The sequence below is a fragment of the Rhinoderma darwinii genome, chromosome 2 (assembly GCF_050947455.1).
Source record: "Rhinoderma darwinii isolate aRhiDar2 chromosome 2, aRhiDar2.hap1, whole genome shotgun sequence".
Classification (NCBI taxonomy): Eukaryota; Metazoa; Chordata; class Amphibia; order Anura; family Rhinodermatidae; genus Rhinoderma; species Rhinoderma darwinii.
This window is the reverse complement of record NC_134688.1, coordinates 72,404,192-72,427,682: the sequence shown is the minus strand read 5'-3', so window position 1 is coordinate 72,427,682 and position 23,491 is coordinate 72,404,192. Positions and strand designations below refer to the sequence as shown.

Genomic DNA, 23,491 nt, shown 5'->3' with positions numbered 1-23,491 from the left:
AACAATAGAAGTTTTGACGGCCTACATACACTAAATTCAGCAAAATACCTATGAGATCAAGATCAAAATGCTCACTATACCCCTAGACAAATTCATTTTAGGGCTGTAGTTTCCCAAATGGGGTCACTTCTGGGGGGGGGGGTGTCCACTGTTTTGGTCCCTCCAGGGCATTGCAAATGCGAAATGACACCCGAAAACCAATTTGCGTAAACTTGAGCTCCAAAAGCCAAATAGTGCTCCTTCCCTTCTGAGCCCAGCCGTGTGTCCAAACAGCCGTTTATTACCACGTATGGGGTATTTCCGTAATCAGGAGAAATTACTTTACAAATCTTGGGGTGCTTTTTCTTCTTTATCGTTTGTAAAAATTGATACGTTTTATTGGGAAAATTTAGATTAAAATTTTTACGGACTAATTCCACTAAATTCAGCAAAAAACCTGTGGGGTTAAAATGCTCACTATACCCCTTGATGAACTCCTTGAGGGGTGTAGTTTGCCAAATGTTGTCTTTTTGGGGGTGTTTCCATTGTTTTGGCACCACAAGACCTATTCAAACCAGACATGGTGCCTAAAATATATACTAATAAAAAGGAGGCCCCAAAATCCACTAGGTGCTCCTTTGCTTCGGAGGCCTGTGCTTCAGTCCATTACTACACTAGGGCCACATGTGGGATATTTCTAAAAACTGCTGAATCTGGGCAATAAATATTGAGTTGCGTTTCCCTGGTAAAACCTTTTGTGTTACAGAAAAAAAATGGATTAAAATGGATTTTCCGACCAAAAATTTTTTGGGGTAAATTTCCCCTCTACTTTGCTTTAATTCCTGTGAAACACCTAAAGGGATAAGAACCTTTCTAAATGCTGTGTTGAATACTTTGGGGGTGCAGTTTTTAAAATTGGGTGACTTATGGGGGTTTCTAATATATAAGGCCCTCAAAGCCACTTCAGAACTGAACTGGTACCTATAAAAACAGGTTTTGGAAAAGTTCTTGAAAATGTGAGAAATTGCTGCTAAAGTTCTAAGCCTTGTAACGTCCTAGAAAAATAAAAGATTGTTCAAAAAACGATGCAAACATAAATTAGACATATGGGAAATCTTAATTAGTAACTATTTTGTGTGGTATTACTATCTGTTATACAAGCAGATACATTTACATTTAGAAAAATTCTAATTTTTGCAAATTTTCTCTAAAGTTTGGTGATTTTCACAAAAAAATACTGAATTTATTGATCAAATTTTTCCACTAACAGCATACAGTACAATATGTCACGAAAAAACAATCTCAGAATCGCTTGGATAGGTAACAGCATTCCCAAGTTATTACCACATAAAGTGACACGTCAGATTTGAAAAAATTGGCCTGTGTCCACAAGGCCAAAAGGGGTTAAAGCATTCTGTAGGGAGGCAAAATAAATCACTTAGCATTTAAATATGATTATTAGGGTAGGATTACACGCAGCAAATTTGTTGCAGAAAACCCGTCCCATACATCTGAAGGGGGTTATTTTTGCAGCATGTGCATGGATTTCTGCAGAAATCTGCCACATGTGAACATACCCCTAGAAATCGTCAACAAGGCAGGAAAAATCAGTAGTCTCTCCTTTTTATCTTTCTAAATAATTTTATTCTTCAACATAAAAAGTTATTTTTATAGATTAGTGTCCATATGTAACCTACTTCTGCTAATATCTGCTGATTTCAATAGAAAACAAATTGTGGCTTGCCCCATTATATGCTGTATTACAGATATTCTCCCTTAGAAGAATCCATTTTTTGGTAAAATGGTCCCCCGTTGTAATCTGATCACAGGATGTCTCCTACTGGGTTCACACACCCTATTTACTGACGTAATTCGGGCGTTTTAACCTCGAATTACGTCCGAAAATACGGCACCAATGCGTCGGCAAACATCTGCCCGTTCATTTGAATGGGCTTTACGATGTTCTGTGCCGACGGTCATTTTTTTACGTGCCGCTGTCAAAAGACGGCGCATAAAAAAGACGCCCGCGTCAAAGAAGTGCCTGTCACTTCTTGAGACGTAATTGGAGCTGTTTTCCATTGACTCCATGGAAAAACAGCTCCAATTACGTCCGTAATGGACGCAGCGAAAAGCGCCTGCACTTGCCATTACGTCTGAAATGCCAGAGCTGTTTTCTCCTGAAAACAGCTCCGTAATTTCAGCCGTAACGGAGGGTGCCGTGTGAACATACCCTAACTGTTAAGTCTCCCAAAAATCTGCTGTGATTTGTGGGGAAGGTCCACAGCACAGGGGCGGACATACCATTGGCGCAACCTGTGCAGCTGCACAGGGGCCCAGTGTATAGAGGGGGCCCACTGCCCCTAAAAGTAGCTTTGTACTGTTTATTGATTTGCATGTAAGGGGCTGAGCTAATGATAATGGCTCACAATTATTGTGGATTGTTAGAGAGCCACAAGGGTGGCGTGTTAATTGATGAGCTATTGGAAATTAAGGGTGCAGTCACATTTGGTGTATTTGCCTTGTATTTCTGCAACGTAAAAATACGCTGTGAAAATCTGTACTATGTGCAACAGGAAAAATATTCTGAAACTCGACAAATTTCTCAATTTCTTACTTTTCTTTCATTGCCGAAAAAAAGTAGCATATTTTTAGCAAATACAAGGCAAATACGCCACATCTCACTGCACCTTAAGGCCTGATTCACACAAACGTGTTAAACGTCCGTGGGACGGCCGTTGAAACATCCGCCGTCCCACAGACCTATGTAATTCAATGTGGCCGTTCACACAGCCGTTGTTTCAACGGACCGTGTGAAGGGTCCGTGAGAAAATAGGACATGTCCTATCTTTTCACGCATCCCTCCAGACTCTCATCTATGGGGGATGCGTGACATCGCGTCCCGCAGCGCTGAGCACGGATGCACCTCGGACGTGAAACACTGCAGTGTGAATCAGGCCTAACCCGTAGACGGTTCTTGCACGGGGGCCTTCTGCTGTCTGTGTCCACCGCTGCTAAAGCAAGTGTTCAATTCCACTGCTGCACCATCACAGGCTAAAAGTACAGGCCCATTTAGCCGTGGCTGTAACCCGACTTACTTGCAGTGGCCAATTGCTGCATGATTTAGCCAAGTATTACAGGCAAAATCAGATGGCCATTGGCCACCGCTACATTGGAGAGTACCCTAAATGAAACATCCATTAACACAGAATTCCCTAATGGGGTATATGAAAAAGGGTTTTCTAAACCAGAAAAATGTAAGTCATGCAACAATCTTAAAAATTACTTACCACAAGTAGCTGTAGCACTAACATTGTTGTAGTATACTGTATGTGTCCATTTAGCAGGTTGAGGGCATCTTCACGGGCATAGCTTTGGGGGGTGTAGAGGTAGCAGCTGCTCCTGGGCCCTGGAGCCTGAGGGCGCCCAATAGCCCCTCAGCCACATTAGAAGACACCGGTATTATAAATGATATATAGAAGATAAGTGTCCTGTTATAGATTTTGCATTGGGGCCCCAGGACTTCAAGCTACGCCTCTGGGAATCTTCTACCAAACATTTATAAGATTCAGGACTATGGTAGTGCTTTTAGCAGGTTGAGGGCTTGTTTTTTGTGAGACGAGTTGTATTTTTTAATGGCACCACTTAAAGAGAACCTTTCACTAGCCCATACATGTGCAGCTGAGTGCACCACGATATAGGCAATGCTGCGCAAACCCTGGGGCACTTTAAACTACCTGTCTAGCCTCCTCCGTTCTTGAGATATTGGTGCCATTATATTTGGCGCCCGATATGTAAATTACCCCCTGTCCTGTCAGTAGGGCATTTCTTTTCATGGAAAAGGCAAGGGGGTGTGTGTCACGATCTGTGGGTATGTGGACCCACTGGGCCGTACCGCCATAGCGGGATAGCAGCTGGCCAAACAGGGTACAAAGTCAATGGATATAGTTCGGATAAAGGTACCTGTGGCAATGCAGACAGTAACGATGGTTTAGGCTCGGATGGAACTCAGGCAGCAGGTAGACAAAAGGTGCGGTGAAACACAGCGGGTGTAGTAGGCGACACAACACGACTCCAGCTCTGTACAGCACAGGAACACGGTAGCACGGGATACAGGATACAGGTAGCAGGAATGGGAACACTGGGAACTGGAAAACACTCATGGGACTATTTGCAAGACTAACACAGATAGGAACAAACAACGCTCAGGCAATGAAGGAAGGGGCAGGGCCCTTCTTATAGTCCAGGGTGATCTGGGGGCAATAAGCTCAATCTCACACATGTGTGCGCTCTGGCTCTTTAAGACTAGACTAAGCTCACGCGTGCAACCTAATGGTCACTGCGGGACAGGACGGCCACATGTGCTGGCATCTCTTGAAAGAAAGGCGTCGGCAGGATGAGAGGAATTTGTGGTCCGCGACCACAGATGTTACAGTGTGGTCCTTAGCGATCTGACACTGTCCAATCAGCTACGGACAGTGTCAGAGCAACTTGGGTCTGTGTGATCTCTCTCGCAAGATCACACAGTTTTGTCATGACTGTCTGACAAGAACTGGAGAGAGAAGGAGAGCGTGTGCGCGCGCACAGCTCCACCACTACGGAATATAAGAGGAGAAGAATTTACATTCTTCTTCTCCTCTTCTGTTCCGTGGCGGCTGGAGCGGCGACGATCACACAGCACAAAACGCTCTGACACTGTCCGTAGCTAACTGGGCAGTGTCTGAAAAGAACTGGAGAGAGAAAAAGAGCGCGTGCACGCACATCTCCGCCGCCGTCGCTGCAGCCGCCACAAAGCAAAAGAGAAGAATATGAGCGTGAATTCTTCTCCTCTTCTGTTCTGTAGCAGCGGCGGCGGAGCTGTGCGCTCCCTCCAGCTCTTGTAAGACAGTGATGACAAGACTGTGTGATCTCGCCAGAGTGATCACACAGTACAAGCCGCTCTGACACTGTCCGTAGCTGATTGGACAGCGTCAGAGCACTACACCGTGTTCCAAATTATTATGCACATTGGATTTAAGTGTCATAAACATTTAATTATTAGTTTTTCAATTAAACTCATGGATGGAATTGTGTCTTAGGGCTCTTTGGATCATTGTAATCAATCTCAGACACCTGTGATAATTAGTTTGCCAGGTGTGCCCAATCAAAGGAAAACTACTTAAGAAGGACGTTCCACATTATTAAGCAATATGGGAAAGAAAAAGGATCTCTCTGCTGCCGAAAAGCGTGAAATACCTTGGACAAGTTATGAAAACATTGGATATTTCAAGAAAACTTAAGCGTGATCATCGTACTGTGAAAAGATTTGTGGCTGATTCAGAGCAAAAACGGGTTCGTTCAGATAAAGGCATAATGAGGAAGGTTTCTGCCAGACAAATTAATAGGATTAGGAGAGCAGCTGCTAAAATGCCATTGCAAAGCAGCAAACAGGTATTTGAAGCCGCTGGTGCCTCTGGAGTCCCGCGAACCTCAAGGTGTAGGATCCTCCAGAGGTTTGCAAGTGTGCATAAAGCTATTATTCGGCCAGCCCTAAACAATGCTCACAAGCAGAAACGGTTGCAGTGGGCTCAGAAATACATGAAGACTAATTTTAAAACCGTGATGTTTACTGATGAGTGCCGTGCAACCCTTGATGGTCCAGATGGATGGAGTAGTGGATGGTTGTTGAATGGCCACCATGTCCCAACAAGGCTGCGACATCAGCAAGGAGGTGGCGGAGTCATGTTTTGGGCTGGAATCATGGGGAGAGAGCTGGTAGGCCCCTTTAGGGGAAATGACCTCTGCAAAGTAAGTAAAGTTTATGACTGACCTGCTTTCAGTAGCAAAATTATCTTCATGCATAACAATGCACCATCTCATGCTGCAAAGAATACCTCTGTGTCATTGGCTGCTATGGGCATAAAAGGAGAGAAACTCATGGTGTGGCCCCCATGTTCCCCTGACCTCAACCCTATTGAGAACCTTTGGAGCATCCTCAAGCAAAATATCTATGAGGGTGGAGGCAGTTCACATCAAAACAGAAGCTATGGGAGGCTATTCTGACATCCTGCAAAGATATTTAAGCAGAAACTGTCCAAATACTCACAAATTCAATGGATGCAAGAATTGTAAAGGTGATATCAAAGAAGGGGTCCTATGTGGACATGTAACTTGGCCTGCTAAGTTTTTTTTTATTGAAAGAGCTTTTGAATTATGTAAATATGAACTCCTGATGCTGCAAATTCACCAAATTACCATTTTAGTTCTCTTTACAACCTTTAAAATGTTTTGATCTCTGTTGTGCATAATAATTTGAAACAGTGCATTTTGGGTTTTTTACTTCTAAAAAAAAATATGTTATCATTAGGGGATTTGTTCAATGAAATTTGCATTATACTCCAACGGTTGATGGCTTGACGATTATACTGACTATACTGTTTAGGAAAATCAGCGAAAAATAACATTTGCATAATAATTTGGAACGCGGTGTAAGTATCACGCCCCCTGCCCTTTCCATGAAAGAAACACCCCACTGACAGTACGGGTGGTAATACTGGCACCGATATCTCAAAAACTAAGGAGGCTAGACAGGTAGTTTAAAGTTCCCCAGGGTCTGTGCTCCAGTGCCTATTACATGGTGCACCCAGCTACACATGTATGGGCTAGTGAAAGGTTCTCTTTAATGTACCACTTAATGTAATAAGAAACGTTTACAAATTATTTTGTTGGGTGGAATGAAAAAAACAGCAAATTTCTCCATAGTTTTTTGGGTTTTGATTTGATGGAGTTCATCATGCGCTAAAAATGACATGTCAACTTTATTCTGCAGGTCAATGCGAATACGGCAATACAAAAGTTTGAGATTTTTTTTTAGTTTGACTACTTTTACAGAATAAAAACAATTTGTGAAAAATTTTCTGGGAGTGTCGTCTATTTTTCCGTCGATGAAGCGATGTGCGGGCTTGTTATTTGTGGGGTGGGCTTTAGTCTTTATTGGTACCATTTTGTAGAACATGCTCAATTTTTTATCACTTTTAATTCCATAGTTTTGCGTAGGCAAGGTGACCAAGAATTCTGGCACTTTTTTTGTTTAAATAGCGTTTCTTTTCCGCCGTTTACCGTGCGGGATTAATGACTTTAAATTTGAGTAGCATAGATTGTTACAGGCGCCGTTATACTAATCATGTTTATTTTTTATGGTTTACATTATTTTTTGGTAAAAATGGGAAAAGTTTTTTTTTTCTATTAATACTTTTTTTAATATATATACAGTATTCTTAAAACCTTTATTAAACTTATTTTTATTGTTTTTTTTCATTCCCACTAGGGAACTTCAACGTGCGACTGTTCGATCACTTATGCAATACACTGTTCATTTTGCATCATCCTATTAAGCCCTGCCTCTGGCATGGAGGCCCCCAGCTGCCACGACAACCCATCAGCACCCTGCGATCGTAATGGGATGACACAGGCCCCCCCCCCTCTGTCTAATGGCTTGGATGCCACAGTCCTTACTGGCTGTGGCATCTAAGCGGTTAAATGGCCGAGATCTGAGTTATCTCTGATCCCAGCCATCAGAGCCAGGTGTCAGCTGTAATATACAGCTGAATCTACAGCTAACAACCGCTATGTATGGAGCGAAATCATCTCGTGAGCCCACTCCATACTCCGGCACACCCGACTATGACGTACATGTAAGTCAAATCTCGGGAAGAGGGTAATTGATTATGGTGCCTTCTGCGCGGAGGTATCGAAAGGCAATATGTTCCTTTGGAGAAACACTCAATGACAGAGCCTTGTGATACATTTCTCTCCACATGACAATATGCACAAAGTTTTACTTCTTTATTTCACATTGTCACCAGAGTTTGCAAACCATGTTCTACATACTGTCCAAACATTTATATAACAGCCCCGAGCTACACATGTTCTGTAATTCTCCAGCCGCATTGTGTCATCATATCTACAGAATTTCACAGAATTCTTTTTACCTTAATTTTTCCCCCCATTATATGTGAATGAACCAAAACATCTTTGCTAAGTGTTCTTCACATGAGCTGACAGTTCTATACAGAATCTCTGAGATCATTAAACACATGTTCAGCAGTATTAGTTAATGAAGAAGAGTTGGTATCTCAATGTGCCGCAGTGCTGGAGCATGTTTGGCAATAAAATCTACCCACTGTGGCAGATAGTGTAAACTTATACTGCCATCTAGTGACAAAGTTTCTAACTGCGAAATATTCTATATTGAAACACTATTTTTAGCAGAGGTCTTAAGTAACTTGGTATTGCATAGTTGCCTACATTCTATGAACTTAGATGTGATCAGTAACAGCTCGATCCTGCAGGACCCGCTGACACTGAATCAGTCAGTCCCGCTGACCTGACGGATACAGGATTCAGAGCTATATACATTATATATATATATATGTATATATATATATATATATATATATATATTTGAATTAGCGGGGGCAGGTTTATGGGGAAGGATTCGGGCGTGTTCACATCAGCATTGGCTTTCCGTTCCGGGGTTCCGTCGGAAGTTTCCGTTGGGTAAACCCCGCAACGGAATGTCAAACTGAAACCACAGCTTCCGTTTCCGTCACCATTGATATCAATGGTGACGGAATCATTGCTAACGGATTCCGTTCGTCACCATTCCGGCAGGTTTCCGTTTTTCTGACTGAATCAATAGCGCAGTCGACTGCACTAATGGTGATAGAAACAGAAGCTGTGGTTTCAGTTTGACTTTCCGTTCACTCGACGGAAAACTCAGACGGAACCCCGGAATGGAAAGCCAACGCTGATGTGAACAGGCCTTTAAACTGCGCTCAGCTTCCTTCCCCTACTAATTTAATTCTGGGGGGCCGGGAGTATACTGCAAGGGGGGTCTGGGGGTTTTACTGACAGCAGAGGGCTCTATAGGGGGAATTATCCCCCCCATAGAGCCCTGACTAGTTACTATACTGCAAGGTTAAGGGTCTGAGCATCTGACTGACTACTCTAAAGGGTGGGGCAGAATCCCCCGCTATAGAGCCCTCTGCAGTAAGTCAGACGCTCAGACCCCCCCTCCCTTCCATTATAGTGATGTGAGGGCTCTATGGGGTGGATAATTCCAGCCCCATAGAGCCCTTTGCTGTCAGTAAAATGGCCAGAACCCCCTTGCAGTATACTCCCGGGTCCCGGTCCCAGCAGCTTCGGCCGACCGAGTTCAGGCAGGAACGTTCCTCGCGCGTCTCGTCACTTCTCTTCACCGCTCCTCCTGCAGACCTGCTCCTCTCTGGCGGTGGCGTGCTGCGTACAGCGAGGAGGAGGAGTGTTACAGACGAGCCCATCATGCGGCATGTCTGCTAAGTTTGCATGCCCCGTTCCCCCTTCCCCCGGTCCAGTCCGTCCATGGCTGAAAATGTTGCCCCCCCGTTTTCGGGTAGGTGGCGCTGCCTGAGGCTGTCGGCTCACCTCGCCTCATGGCAGGTGCGGCACAATGTGGCTCCAGCAGTGACACTTGCAACAGGCCCTTCCACCAAACCACTTGCCAAATCAATAGTATTAACAACCCCCCAATTTATGGTGATATACAGTGAAGGAAATAAGTATTTGATCCCTTGCTGATTTTGTAAGTTTGCCCACTGTCAAAGTCATGAGCAGTCTAGAATTTTTAGGCTAGGTTAATTTTACCAGTGAGAGATAGATTATATATAAAAAAAACACAGAAAATCACATTGTATAAAAGACTCCTGTCCACAGACTCAATTAATCAGTCTGACTCTAATCTCTACAACATGGGCAAGACCAAAGAGCTTTCTAAGGATGTCAGGGACAAGATCATAGACCTGCTCAAGGCTGGAATGGGCTACAAAACCATAAGTAAGACGCTGGGTGAGAAGGAGACAACTGTTGGTGCAATAGTAAGAAAATGGAAGACATACAAAATGACTGTCAATCGACATCGATCTGGGGCTCCATGCAAAATCTCACCTTGTGGGGTATCCTTGATCCTGAGGAAGATGAGAGCTCAGCCGAAAACTACACGGGGGAACTTGTTAATGATCTCAAGGCAGCTGGGACCACAGTCACCAAGAAAACCATTGGTAACACATTACGCCGTAATGGATTAAAATCCTGCAGTTCCCGCAAGGTCCCCCTGCTCAAGAAGGCACATGTGCAGGCCCGTCTGATGTTTGCAAATGATTCTGAGAGTGATTGGGAGGAGGTGCTGTGGTCAGATGAGACTAAAATTGAGCTCTTTGGCATTAACTCAACTCGCCGTGTTTGGAGGAAGAGAAATGCTGCCTATGACCCAAAGAGCACCGTCCCCACTGTCAAGCATGGAGGTGGAAACATTATGTTTTGGGGGTGTTTCTCTGCTAAGGGCACAGGACTACTTCACTGCATCAATGGGAGAATGGACGGAGCCATGTACCGTCAAATCCTGAGTGACAACCTCCTTCCCTCCACCAGGACATTAAAAATGGCTCGTGGCTGGGTCTTCCAGCACGACAATGACCCGAAACATACAGCCAAGGCAACAAAGGAGTGGCTCAAACAGAAGCACATTAAGGTCATGGAGTGGCCTAGCCAGTCTCCAGACCTTAATCCCATCGAAAACTTATGGAGGGAGCTGAAGATACGAGTTGCCAAGCGACAGCCTCGAAATCTTAATGATTTAGAGATGATCTGCAAAGAGGAGTGGGCCAAAACTCCATCTAACATGTGTGCAAACCTCATCATCAACTACAAAAAACGTCTGACTGCTGTGCTTGCCAACAAGGGTTTTGCCACCAAGTATTAAGTCTTGTTTGCCAAAGGGATCAAATACTTATTTCTCTGTGCACAATGCAAATAAATATATATAATTTGGACTATCTGATTTTCTGTTATTTTTTAAATCTAATCTATCTCTCACTGGTAAAATTAACCTAGCCTAAAAATTCTAGACTGTTCATGTCTTTGACAGTGGGCAAACTTACAAAATCAGCAAGGGATCAAATACTTATTTCCTTCACTGTACAGTGCAAATATATGGTGCCACCTCTCAAACAGCACAAATAACAGCCTTACAGAGCGCATGTAATAAGTTTGTTCAGGGCACATATAAAAAAAGTTATATAAAGTGTAATAAAAATTTGAAATTAGAGGAAACATGTCACGTTGAAATCGAGTTTGATCTGTAGGAAGAATGTTATAGAGCAGGAGGAGCTAAGCAGATTGATATATCATTTTGTGGGGAAATATTCTGTAGAACTTAAATTTATTGATCTAAACCTCTGCACATTCTGGGTGTAGGAGTCCAGTGGGCGGTCCTTGCACACTTGTACGGGAAAGGAATACGAAACAAAAAAAAGACTTACACATGATACATAGTGAAAACAAAGACTGGAGCAGTAGCCCATAGCAACTAATGTGGTCACTTTCTAACCTCTCTGTGAAGAATAAAGACTTTACTTTGATTGGTCGCTATAAGCTCCTTCTCCATTTTTATCTGCACTGTGTTTATATATACGGTCCTTCATGTTATTACTATATATTTTTTTTATAGGAAAGTCAAAAACGGATATCAGACTGTGGAGTGGAAACTAAGAACCAACCATAGTATCTAAACCAGAATGTAGAGTGATAACTAGATAATTAATAGACAGTAGGCACGTGAGCTGGAGGATGGGTAATAAATGAATGCCTATTGAGCTGATCTGGTTCTGACTCTACTCCTGAATTTATGGCTACAGAATGACCCACACTATGTTTTAGTATCATTTTGGCGTATTTTTCCATAAATTAACTAAACTAAACCATAGCCATTTCAATCATAAAGCGTTCTTGTCTGTGTTTTTTAGATTCTATGAAAGGAGATATTGGTGTTTGTGGCTGGATCATTCTGATAGCATCTGCCCTATTTGCTGCGGTCACCTTCCCTCTTTCCATCTGGTTCTGTATTAAGGTAACGGTGATCAGTAGATATTAAGGGCTATAACCCACTACCATGCAATCCTATTAATTTTAGTGTATGTAAATGTCCTAGATAATTCAAGAATATGAACGCGCTGTGGTGTTCAGGCTGGGACGTATAACCTCAGGAAAAGCCAAAGGGCCAGGTAAGGTCTTTGTAATACAATAATGATGGTATACAATAATATGTACATGTATGCATTGTTGTTTGCAATGTATTGTATTGACAAATAAATAATTCCACTACTAGACTATGTTTACATTTTATAGATTTTTTTTTATTTTTTTATTTTTTTTAAATTCATTGATTCTGACTTACAGCCTCTGTTAAAGTCCAGAGATTTACAATTCTGCTGGTTGCTATTGGAAACAGTCAACAAGATTGTCACAAGACCTATGCCTTAGGATATGTTCACATGCTGCGTTTTCAGGTGCATTTCGGGGGTAAACGGTAGTTAAACCGGTAGCTAAACACATACCTACATCTGCCCATTGAATTCAATGGGAAAAACTGTGTTTTGTTCAGATGGGGCGTTTTTTACGTCGCAGTTTTAAAAAACGATGCGTAAAAAACGCTTCGTAAAAAGGAGCATGTCACTTCTTGTGCCATTTTTAGAGCTGTTTTTCATTGTGTCAATAGAAAACACCTCCAAAAACTGCTCCAAAAAAATGCCTCAAAAAACGTTTTCAGCTTCAAAAATGGCTGAAAATCAGAGGCTGTTTTCTCTGAAAGCAGCTCTGTAATTTTTAGCAGTCAGCTCCCTGCTCCACCATTCACTCTCTGTCCCCTGGTTTCTGCGGCTCGGCGCAGGTCGTGTGAGGACACAAACGCATCTGCCTACACCGAGCTGCAGACTGCACAGGCCAGAGGAGGAATGGAGAAGGATCTGCTTATCTCTGAAACGGGCTTTAGTGAGTAATATGTTTATTATGTTAACGGGCACTATTTCTGTTTAGCACTAAGGGTGCATCTCTACTTTGTGGGGTAGACTAAGGGGGCATCATTACTGTTTGGCACTAAGTGGGCATCCTTACTGTGTGGGGGCACTAAGGGGGCATCTTTATTGTGTGGTGAATACTAAGTGGGCACCACTACTGTGTGTGAGCAATAAGGAGGCATCACTACTGTGTGAGGGTCAATAAAGGGGGCATCATTACTGTGTGTGGACACGGAGGGGCATTCTTACTGTGTGGTTTTAACTAAGGGGCATCCTAACTATGTATGGGCTCTAAGGGGGCATTCTTACTATGTGAGGGCACTCAGGGGTATTTGTAATATGTGGGGGCACTAAAGGGCATTCTTACTATATTGGGGCACTAACAGGGCATTCTTACTGTGTGGGAGCGCACTAAGGGGACATTTTCACTGCAAGTGGGCACTAAGAAAGTATCATTACTGTGAGGGGGCAATAAGGGAGCATCATTACTGGGTGGAACACTAAGGGGACATATTCACTTGGTGAGGTACTATTACTGTGTGCCATACAAAGAGGGCATAAAGGGGTACTATTTCTGTGTGAGGGCACTAAGAAGGCACCATTACTTTGAGGGGTACTAAGGCGACATCCTTATTGTGTGAGGGCATTGAGAGGGGAATCCCTACTTTGTGGGGGGCACTAAAGACGCATCCTTGCTGTGTTGGATGGTACTAAGGTGGCTTAATCACCTTGTGGGGGCACTATTACTTTGTGGGGGGCACCATTAATGCGTGTTGCACAAAAGAAGGCCACTATTACTTTGACAGGGGCACAAAAGAGGCACTATTACTGTGCAGGAGAACTATTACTGTTTAGGGGGCAATGTTACAGAGTAAAGGCACTAATACTATGCAAAGCACAAAAGCGAGCACAATTACTGTATGGGGCACTATTACTATGTGTGGCACAATGGTGGCACTGTTACTTTATTGGGGCATTATTACTGTGTGTGTCACAATGGGGGACATTATTAATCTGTGTGGCACTATTACAGTGCAGGGCACTATCTGTTTACCACTATTATAAAAAACAAAATATCCATATGACTTTATTCCTAAAAATGAAGTGGCCGCAGTGCTGTTTTAGTGCTGCATCCCCTTCACAGTTTTTCCCTGCAGAGTGACACTAGACTGGGCAGAATTGGGTGTGCATGTACAGGAATTGGATGGGGTTGTAGGTGTGGCTTAATATAAAAATGCAACATACGCTGTCCTACATTACTAGTTGCATTACTTGAAGGGGCTGAAATAAATGTTTGACATATTTGGGGGAATTTATTTACTTTTCTATGCAAGTTTTATGGCGTAGAAAAGTTGCAAATGGAACAAAAGCCACAATTCGCAGATTTTTTTTAAAACTTATATACAGTTCCCACTGCTCACAGGACTTTTCTTTCTAAAAAGTGAGTAGAGTTTAGTGGAAGGGGCCGAGGCATTTACTATAGTTTAGGCCAGAAACTGTCGTAAATTATAGCGAAGATCTACGCCAATTCCTAGCTGCCATAGATTTAACTCTATGGCACACGAACAGCCAGAGATTCACCTGAATTATGAAGAGGTGTGTATCTTTTAAAAAATTAATGGTCTTTTACTCCAGCGCCAGTATGAAATGCCAGTCTTAATAAATTTTCTCCACTGTTTATTACAGATATAGCACAAGTAGTGCTGATATTTAATGGTATGATACAGGGGCGGATTAAGGGTACCATGGGCCCCTGGCACTTTTTCAGGTCCGCCCCCCCCCCACCCGCGAATGCCGAAGACCCTGTACCGTATATATTTGCAGATTTCTGTTTAGGCGGCCACAGACCTGGCACGGTTTTAATTTAGCTGTAAAAGCAGAATGAGCCATACAGAAGAGAGAAAGCAGAATACTTTGAGACACTGAAGTGGTCAGGAGCTTTATAACTTTTTTATTTTTACGTCAATGGAGGGGTGTGTGAAGGATTATTTTTTTGCGGGAGGAGTTATAATTTTTATTGGCACCATGTAAAGTACGATATAATGGGTGAATTGGAAAAAACTAAGATTCCTTCATGGTTTTTTTTATTTAGTTTTTACTGTATATATTTACCTTTTCTTAAGGTAAAAGTAGATTTAACATACTGTATACTTTTACCTTAAGAGAAGGTAAATATATCCAGACCCAGAACCAAGCTCAATACATAAATACAGCCCCAGAACCAAGCTCAGTACATATATACAACACCAGAACCAAGCACAGTACATATATACAGCACTAGAACCAAGCTCAGTACATATATACAACACCAGAACCAAGCACATTACATATATACAGCACTAGAACCAAGCTCAGTACATATATACAACACCAGAACCAAGCACAGTACATATATACAGCACTAGAACCAAGCTCAGTACATATATATATAACACCAGAACCAAGCTCAGTACATATATATATAGCACTAGAACAAAGCTCAGTACATAAATACAGCCCCAGAAGTAAGCTCAGTACATAAATACAGCACCAGAACCAAGCTCAGTACATATATACAGCACTAGAACAAAGCTCAGTACATATATACATCCCCAGAACAAAGCTTAGTACATATATACATCCCCAGAACAAAGCTCAGTCCATTGGTTCTGGGGATGTATTACACTGTATACACTGCGCTCTTGAATATAATAGTACTATACACTGCGCCCCTGAATATAATAGTACTATACACTGTGCCCCTGAATATGTGGGTGTGTGTGTTTGTGTGTGTGTGTGTGTGTGTGTGTGTATAGGAGACAGCATATGTATTGCACTACTACCCTACAAACTATGGATAGGATTAGATACAGTGGCTCAGCACAGTATCACACATGATAGGATTAGATACAGTAGCTCAACAGACAGTATCACACATGATAGGATTAGATATAGGGACCAGCTCGCTGACATTGCGGTTCCAGCGCTGGACCCAGAAAAGGTAAGTATAAGAATTGTTTTCCTTTTTTTATGTGTTGCTAATTATTTTTGTGTGTTTGTGTTATTTTACAGGTTCGGTTGTTGGACTACGTCGGATTCGAGGACTACTTCAATGGTAGCGTTTTTTTTTTTTTCAATAAAATGGTTAATGAGGGTTGTGTTTGTTTTTTTATTTCAATAAAATATTTTTTCTATGTCCTTGTATTTTTTTAAACTTTATTATTACCGCCTTATTAATAGCTGCTGGCTGATTGACAACATCCATTACTAAGGCAAGGTTTAATGTTAGCAGGCAGAGAGGCTAACACTAACCGCCATTACCCCGGTACCCACCGCGACCAGTGGTACTGGGAAGAGCCTGGTACAAACCAGTACCCGACCATCTGTAGTGATGGTCGGGTACCGGGGCAGCCACAGGCTGGTAATATAAGCCTGGGAAAGGCCAAAAACAGTGACCGGCCCCCCCTGGTAATGTTAGGCTGCTGCTGTTGTATCTGGCGGGGTCCCCCCCATTTTTCATAACCAGACAGATACAAGAAAGCAGCAGCAGGTTAACATTACCAGGGGGGAAAGGCCACAGTTTTTGGCCTTTCCCAGCCTAATAATACCAGCTTGCGGCCGCCCCATTGCCCGACCATCACTACAGATGGTCAGGTACTGGATCATACCCGGCTTTTCCCGACACCCCTGGTGGCGGTGGGTACCAGGGTAATAATAGGGTTAGTGTTAGCCTCTGTACCGGCTAACACTAAGCCTCGCCTTAGTAATGGACGCTGTCAATCAGCCGGCGTCCATTACTAAGGCGGTAATAATAAAGTTTAAAAAACAAACAAAGACATAGAAAAAATATTTTATTGAAATGAAAACCACCCAGACAACCCTCATTAACCATTTTGTTGATAATAAAAACGCCGTCATCAAAGTAGTCCTCGAATCCGACGTAGTCCAACGACCGAACCTGTAAAAAAACACAAACACAACAAAAATGATTAGTAACACATGTGGTAGGCTTAGGTACAGGGCCCATGTGTGATACTGTCTGTCAAGATACAGGGTCCAGCAGACAGTAATCTTATACAGTACATGTGGTAGGCTTATATACAGGGCCCATCAGACAGGGTCACATATGGGACATGTATCTAAGCCTACTATGTGCTTATGTAAGATGCTTAGATACAGGGCCCAGCAGTCAGGATCACACATGGGCCTTGTATCTAAGCCTACCATGTGCTTACGTAAGATGCTTAGATACAGGGCCCATCAGACAGGATCACACATGGGCCATGTATCTAAGCCTACCATGTGATTGGCTAAGATACAGGGCTTAGCAGACAGCATCACACATGGGCCTTGTATCTAAGCCTACCATGTGATTGGCTAAGATACAGGGCTCAGCAGACAGCATCACACAATCTGTGATCCTGTCTCATGGGCCCTCTAAGCCTGCAACATCGTAGGCTTAAAAGGGATTGTCCAGTCCCTAAACATTGATGGCCTATCCTCAGGATAGGCCATCAATAGCTGATGGCTTGGGGTCCGTCTCCCAGGACCCCCACCAATCACCTGTTTTGAAGGGGCCGCAGCGCTGTTATGACAGCTGCTTCCCCTTCATTTCACTTACTTGCTCACACTGTGAATCGCCGACATGGATTCACAATGTGAGCAAGTGACCGGAATGAAGGGGAAGCACCAGCTCTCGTACGAGCGCTGTGTCCCCTTCAAAACAGGTGATTGGCGGGGGTCCTGGGAGACGGAACCCGCCAATCAGCTTTAAGCAGACAGGGATATGAAACTTACCCTGCTCTTCAGCCGCGGATGTCCTGACTCTGAACTACAGGATGGTGGTGACGTCATGCGCTGCGCACCGGAAACAGGAAGGTAAGTACTGTAGTTACTATAATAACGGGCCCGCGGCTACCGTTACTATAGTAACTTTTTACTGTGTAGTGCGGCCCCTGTAGCTACGCCACTGGTTGGGTGAGAGGTCCCGCTTCACTCCGATTCTCTGAACCGGCTGTAATTTTAACAGCCGGTAAGGGAGAACCGTGGCAAACTGGGCCCTCTTCCAGCCTCGGGCCCCGGGCACTTGCTCATATTGCCCTCATTATAATCCGCCCCTGGTATCATATAATTTTAAAGCTAAATTGTTACATTCGCCTTTGCGCATGCAACATAATGGGATACTATTACCTGGAGTACCTTGGGCCCACTAGAAGAAATAATTCTTGGGGCCCACCCATCAGATATATAGAAATTAGTGCGACTACTCTTAATTGTGTAGTAAACCAAAGACCAATATTACCACCACATAGTGATAGACACCAGTCCTACACGAGCGCTCTGCAGACCAGACCATATAAAATAAAGGAGTTTTGTCATCTTAGACATTTATAGCATATTCACAAGAAATGCATAAAATATCTGATAGATGCGGGTCCCAGTTCTGGGACCCACACCTATATCGAGAACTGGTCACAGAATCCAGGTGGAGACTAGTGGAGAGGGGGTCGCGCGGGCACGCAGTTCTCTCCATTCTTTTTAATGGGAGTTAAGGAAACAGCCGAGCAGGCGCTCCTTAGCTGCTTCAGTAACAACCATTCAACAGAATAGAGAGATTGCATTATGGACACTAATGGCCTCCGACGGAAGAACTTTAATGAGTTCCGTCGGGTTTCTGTAATGTCTCCGTCATTTTACAGGTAAAATTAGCACAGCATCTGTGCTATTTCTTCCAACATTATTCACGAGAACAGCGACAGAGGCCCCTAATGGAGCCTCAGACGCAGATGTGGGCAGAGCCTTACAAGTTTCCATCAGGATCTGTTTTTTCAACAGTACAGACAAACTGAGACAGTCTTATTTTTGTGCCCTGTTGAACTAGAGGATCCTGACAGATTCATTTTTCTGTACAATGCAAGCCTATGACAACAGGATACTACAGCATAGGCATCCTGTTGCACCATCCTGTTTGACATGATGTCAACATGGCCTTATGTAAATCAATTTCATTTTAAGAAAGTCAATTATATGATAATAGAAAGCAAAGGAGATATATGGATTCAAATAGGCTTTATTGCAAGTGGCTACGCGTTTCAACACCGGACTAGCGTCATCATCAGGCCAAACATACAGAATAGTAAAAACAAACCTCTTTAAATACAAGTGGTGATGATGACGCTAGTCCGGCATTTCTAAACCTTAGACCAGCAGCGCCACTAAGGTTCACCACTTTTTTAATCTTTTCAAAAAGTTTTTTTCCTCTCCTCTACTAGCCTCCCCAGCGGGAACTTTCTCACAAGTTTCCAATTCTTGTGTACTTGGCTGCAGTGGTTCTATGGATTTTCTCCAACTATAACAAACGTCTTTATAACCCTAGACTTATTCACAAACTCTCCTGGAGATCCATACCACTATTTGGTGCCATGTGTTTTTTCGCCTTTTTTCCAATTATATGCTAAGACCATGCTGCTTTAATGTCATCTGGATTCTGCCCAATTTTGCTACGTATTTGTATCTGCAGGAAAGTTGGACCCAGTTCAATTTTTATTCCTTCTGTTAAGGTCATGCCATCATTTTGCAGCTGGTTAGAGAGGAAGGTGTGAAGAGTATGTACCGGCAATGTTCCTTACTGACGCTTCTCTCTTTATACACAGGACTTATATTCATTCTCCCCTGCACAGATACCTTTATGAAGGTGGATCTCAGGGTTATATCATTTGCAATCCCTCCACAAGAGGTAGGTGTGTAGAAATGTGCCATATATCTCCTGTAAGCCCCCTACTACTGGACACAGATTACTTGACCCCTACATGAGGAGTTACGCCAGGGACGTGCACAAACAGACGAGCGCCCACGTGCAAAACGCTATAGATCTAATAGATTATCAAATAGACACTTGTCAATATGTCTAACAATCCATCAGTTATTGTGAGCCATGAAAGTTATTAACTCAGTCACATGTAATCTAATAGATATTAGGAAGCTATAAAGGGGTTGTCTAGTTTAGAAAACCATTTTTATATACGCTAATTTATATACCCTAATTTATATTAGAGAATTCTGAGTTAATAGAGGGGGGGGGGGGGAAATCCTCTATCCAGGATCCTCATCTCTTGGCCAGAGTGGAGAGCAGTTACAAAGAGCGTCTCTCTCTCTGGGGGTCTAGTCCTGTCCTGCATTACACAGACAACACAATGATTTGAATGGGCAGTGTGTAATGCTTAATTTCCCCTGTGTGGCGCTGCAAGAAACAATTACTGCAAGGTTTTCCCACTGATAACAGCTGATCACTGGGGGGGCCCAGCAGGGGGACACTTTGTGATCAGTTTACTGTCAAGGGACCCTTCTACCAAGTAGGGACTGTTTGCAAAGCGGAGAACCCCTTTAAGGTGACAATAAGTCCTCTTACTTACTGGGATACTATGCAACTGCACAGGTTGCACATATGGTATATCTGCCCCTGATTTGTATGTTATATGTCTTTAGACATTTGGAAATGACCTTGCTTCATGAATCCCGAGTAATACTATTCCCCTAAGTCTTCAGTTTGTCAGCCTAGATTTAATAGACATGTAATGACAGGGTAAGGAGACAGACAGGTGAGCCCTAATCTACCCGCCACTCAGTCCCTGCCTACTTGCACGACCCATCCTAGGCGACGGTGTACAACTGGGCGACGGTCCCTACGCTCAATACATGCACGAGAGACAAACAGACAAGGGTACACAGAAGCTAAAGGAAATGGGGCAGTTGCCCACGGCAACACCGTGAGCAACAAGAGTAGTGAACGAGCCGAGTCAAACCAGGAGTGTACGAGGTACCAAACGCAGAGCAGGAGCGTAGTCAGTAAAGCCAGGGTCAAAATGAAGCTGAGGTCAATAGTAATAGCTGGAACAGCAGAGCCAGGAAGCAAGAGAGAATCACAGGCAAAGACAAGAAGCAAATGAAGGTATACATAGACCGGGGGCTGGAGCTAGAACCGTCTGGCCAGGCTGTGATAGGTTCTCGCACTCCTCAGCCTATCAGTCTGAGTGGTAGCAGATCGAGTCACTCTAACAGACCTAGGAGCAGATGCAGACTGATTAACCACGGGCGTCGACACAGAAGCTGTGTCTGGCAGATCCTTTACAGTACCCCCCCTTTTATGAGGGGCCACTGGACCATTCCTAGGTGGACTTGGCTTATTGGGGAACCGAAGATGGAACCTCCTGAGCAATACCCCAGCGTGAACATCCCGGGCGGGTACCCAAGTCCTCTCCTCAGGCCCGTATCCTCTCCAATGGACCAGGTACTGGAGGGAACCTTGGACCATCCTGCTGTCCACAATCTTGGCCATCTCGAATTCTACCCCTTCAGGGGTGAGAACAGGGACTGGAGATTTCCTCGAGGTAACCAAGGACGGGGAGCAGCGTTTCAGGAGGGAGGCATGAAACACGTTGTGTATTTTATAAGACGGGGGTAACTCCAGCCGGAAGGAGACAGGGTTAAGGACCTCAATAACCTTGTACGGCCCTATAAACCGGGGAGCAAATTTTTGGGACGGATTCTTAAAGAGCAAATTTTTTGAAGACAGCCACACCAGATCCCCGACCACAAACAAGGGGTTAGCAAAACGTCTTCTATCTGCCTGAGTCTTTTGTATGCTCTGGGACGCCTCTAGGTTCTTCTGAACCTGTGCCCAGACTGTGCACAGTTCCCGATGAACGACATCTCCCTCGCTATTGTTGGAACCACCCGGTGAAACGGAGGAGAACCGTGGATTAAACCCAAAATTACAGAAAAAGGGGGAGACCCCTGACGAGTTACTGACCCGGTTATTAAGGGAAAATTCGGCGAGGGGAATGAAGGAGACCCAATCATATTGACAGTCCGAGATAAAACACCTTAAATATTGTTCTAGAGACTGATTAGTCCTCTCAGTTTGGCCATTAGTTTCAGGATGGAAGGCCGAGAAGAAGGACAGATCAATCTCCAACTTTTTACAGAAAGCTCTCCAAAACAATGAAACAAATTGTACCCCTCTGTCAGAAACAATATTGACAGGAACCCCATGGAGATGCAGGATGTGTTTGACAAACAAGGTAGCTAACGTCTTGGCATTGGGTAGTTTCTTCAGGGGCACAAAGTGGCACATCTTACTAAAGCGGTCTACTACAACCCACACCACCGACTTGCCTTTAGATGGAGGCAGATCTTTGATAAAATCCATGGAGATATGGGTCCAAGGTCTCTGGGGAATGGGCAAAGAACATAGTAAGCCCGCTGGTCGGGACCTGGGAGTTTTGGACCTAGCACAAATTTCACAAGCGGCGACGTAGGCCTTAACGTCTTTAGGCAACCCAGGCCACCAATAGATTCTAGCAAAGAGGTGCTTGGTACCCAGAATGCCAGGATGGCCAGATAGTGCAGAGTCATGATTTTCCCTGAGTACCCTTAGCTGGAATTGCAGGGGAACAAACAGCTTGTTCTCAGGAAGGTTCCCGGGAGCTGAACCTTGATCGGCCGCAATTTCGGAGACTAAGTTAGTATCAACAGAGGATATTATTATAAATGGGGGCAAAACACAAGCAGGATCTTCCTCCGAAGGAGGGCTGGCCAAGAAGCTACACGACAGTGCATCAGCTTTAATATTTTTAGACCCAGCCCTATAGGTGACCACAAAGTTGAATATAGTAAAAAATAACGCCCATCGAGCTTGTCTCGGGTTTAGCCTCCGGCCAGATTCTAGGAAAACCAGATTCTTGTGGTCGGTAAGGACCGTTACCTGGTGCCTAGTCCCCTCCAAGAAGTGGCGCCACTCTTTAAATGCCCATTTAATGGCTAAGAGTTCGCGGTTGCCCACGTCATAGTTACTCTGAGTGGGCGAGAACTTCCTGAAGAAGTAGGCACAGGGACGGAGATGGGACCTGGTACCCTGGGACAAGACAGCACCCACTCCCACCTCGGAGGCGTCAACCTCCACGATGAATGGCTCCATTTGGTTAGGCTGAATCAGCACTGGGGCAGAGATAAAGCACTTCTTAAGGATCTCAAAAGCCTGGACCACCTCCGGAGGCCAGTGGAGGAGATCAGCACCTTTGCGAGTAAGATCCGTAAGAGGCTTAGCGATGACCGAGAAGTTAGCAATGAATTTCCTGTAATAATTAGCAAATCCCAGGAAGCACTGTAACGCCTTTAGGGAGGCAGGTTGGACCCATTCAGTCACAGCCTGAACCTTGGCAGGGTCCATGCGGAATTCATTAGGAGTGAGGATTTCACCCAAAAATGGTATCTCCTGCACCCCAAACACACATTTTTCGGATTTAGCAAAGAGTTTGTTTTCCCGAAGGGCCTGGAGCACCTTCCTGACATGCTCAATGTGGGAGGACCAGTCCTTGGAAAACACAAGTACGTCATCAAGGTACACTACAAGAAATACCCCCAGGTAGTCTCTTAAAATCTCATTTATGAAATTCTGGAAGATCGCGGGAGCATTACACAACCCAAAGGGCATGACGAGGTATTCGAAATGACCTTCGGGCATGTTAAACGCAGTCTTCCACTCATTCCCTTCTCTGACTCGGATAAGGTTATAAGCCCCCCGAAGATCAAACTTAGAGAACCATTGGGCCCCCTGAACCTGATTGAAGAGATCAGGAATCAAAGGAAGGGGATACTGGTTCCTTACA

The 23,491-nt window shown here is 43.9% G+C and overlaps 1 protein-coding gene across 1 annotated transcript in view; it reads left to right on the top strand.

Moving 5' to 3' along the window:
• STOML3 (stomatin like 3) overlaps positions 1-23,491 on the top strand; it is a 79,795-nt gene that overhangs the window by 19,619 nt on the left and 36,685 nt on the right. The window contains exons 2-4 of the mRNA XM_075851055.1: positions 11,796-11,899; positions 11,981-12,053; positions 19,478-19,560. Of these exons, the coding sequence (XP_075707170.1) occupies positions 11,796-11,899; positions 11,981-12,053; positions 19,478-19,560 (260 nt within the window). The remainder of the gene's footprint in view (positions 1-11,795; positions 11,900-11,980; positions 12,054-19,477; positions 19,561-23,491) is intronic.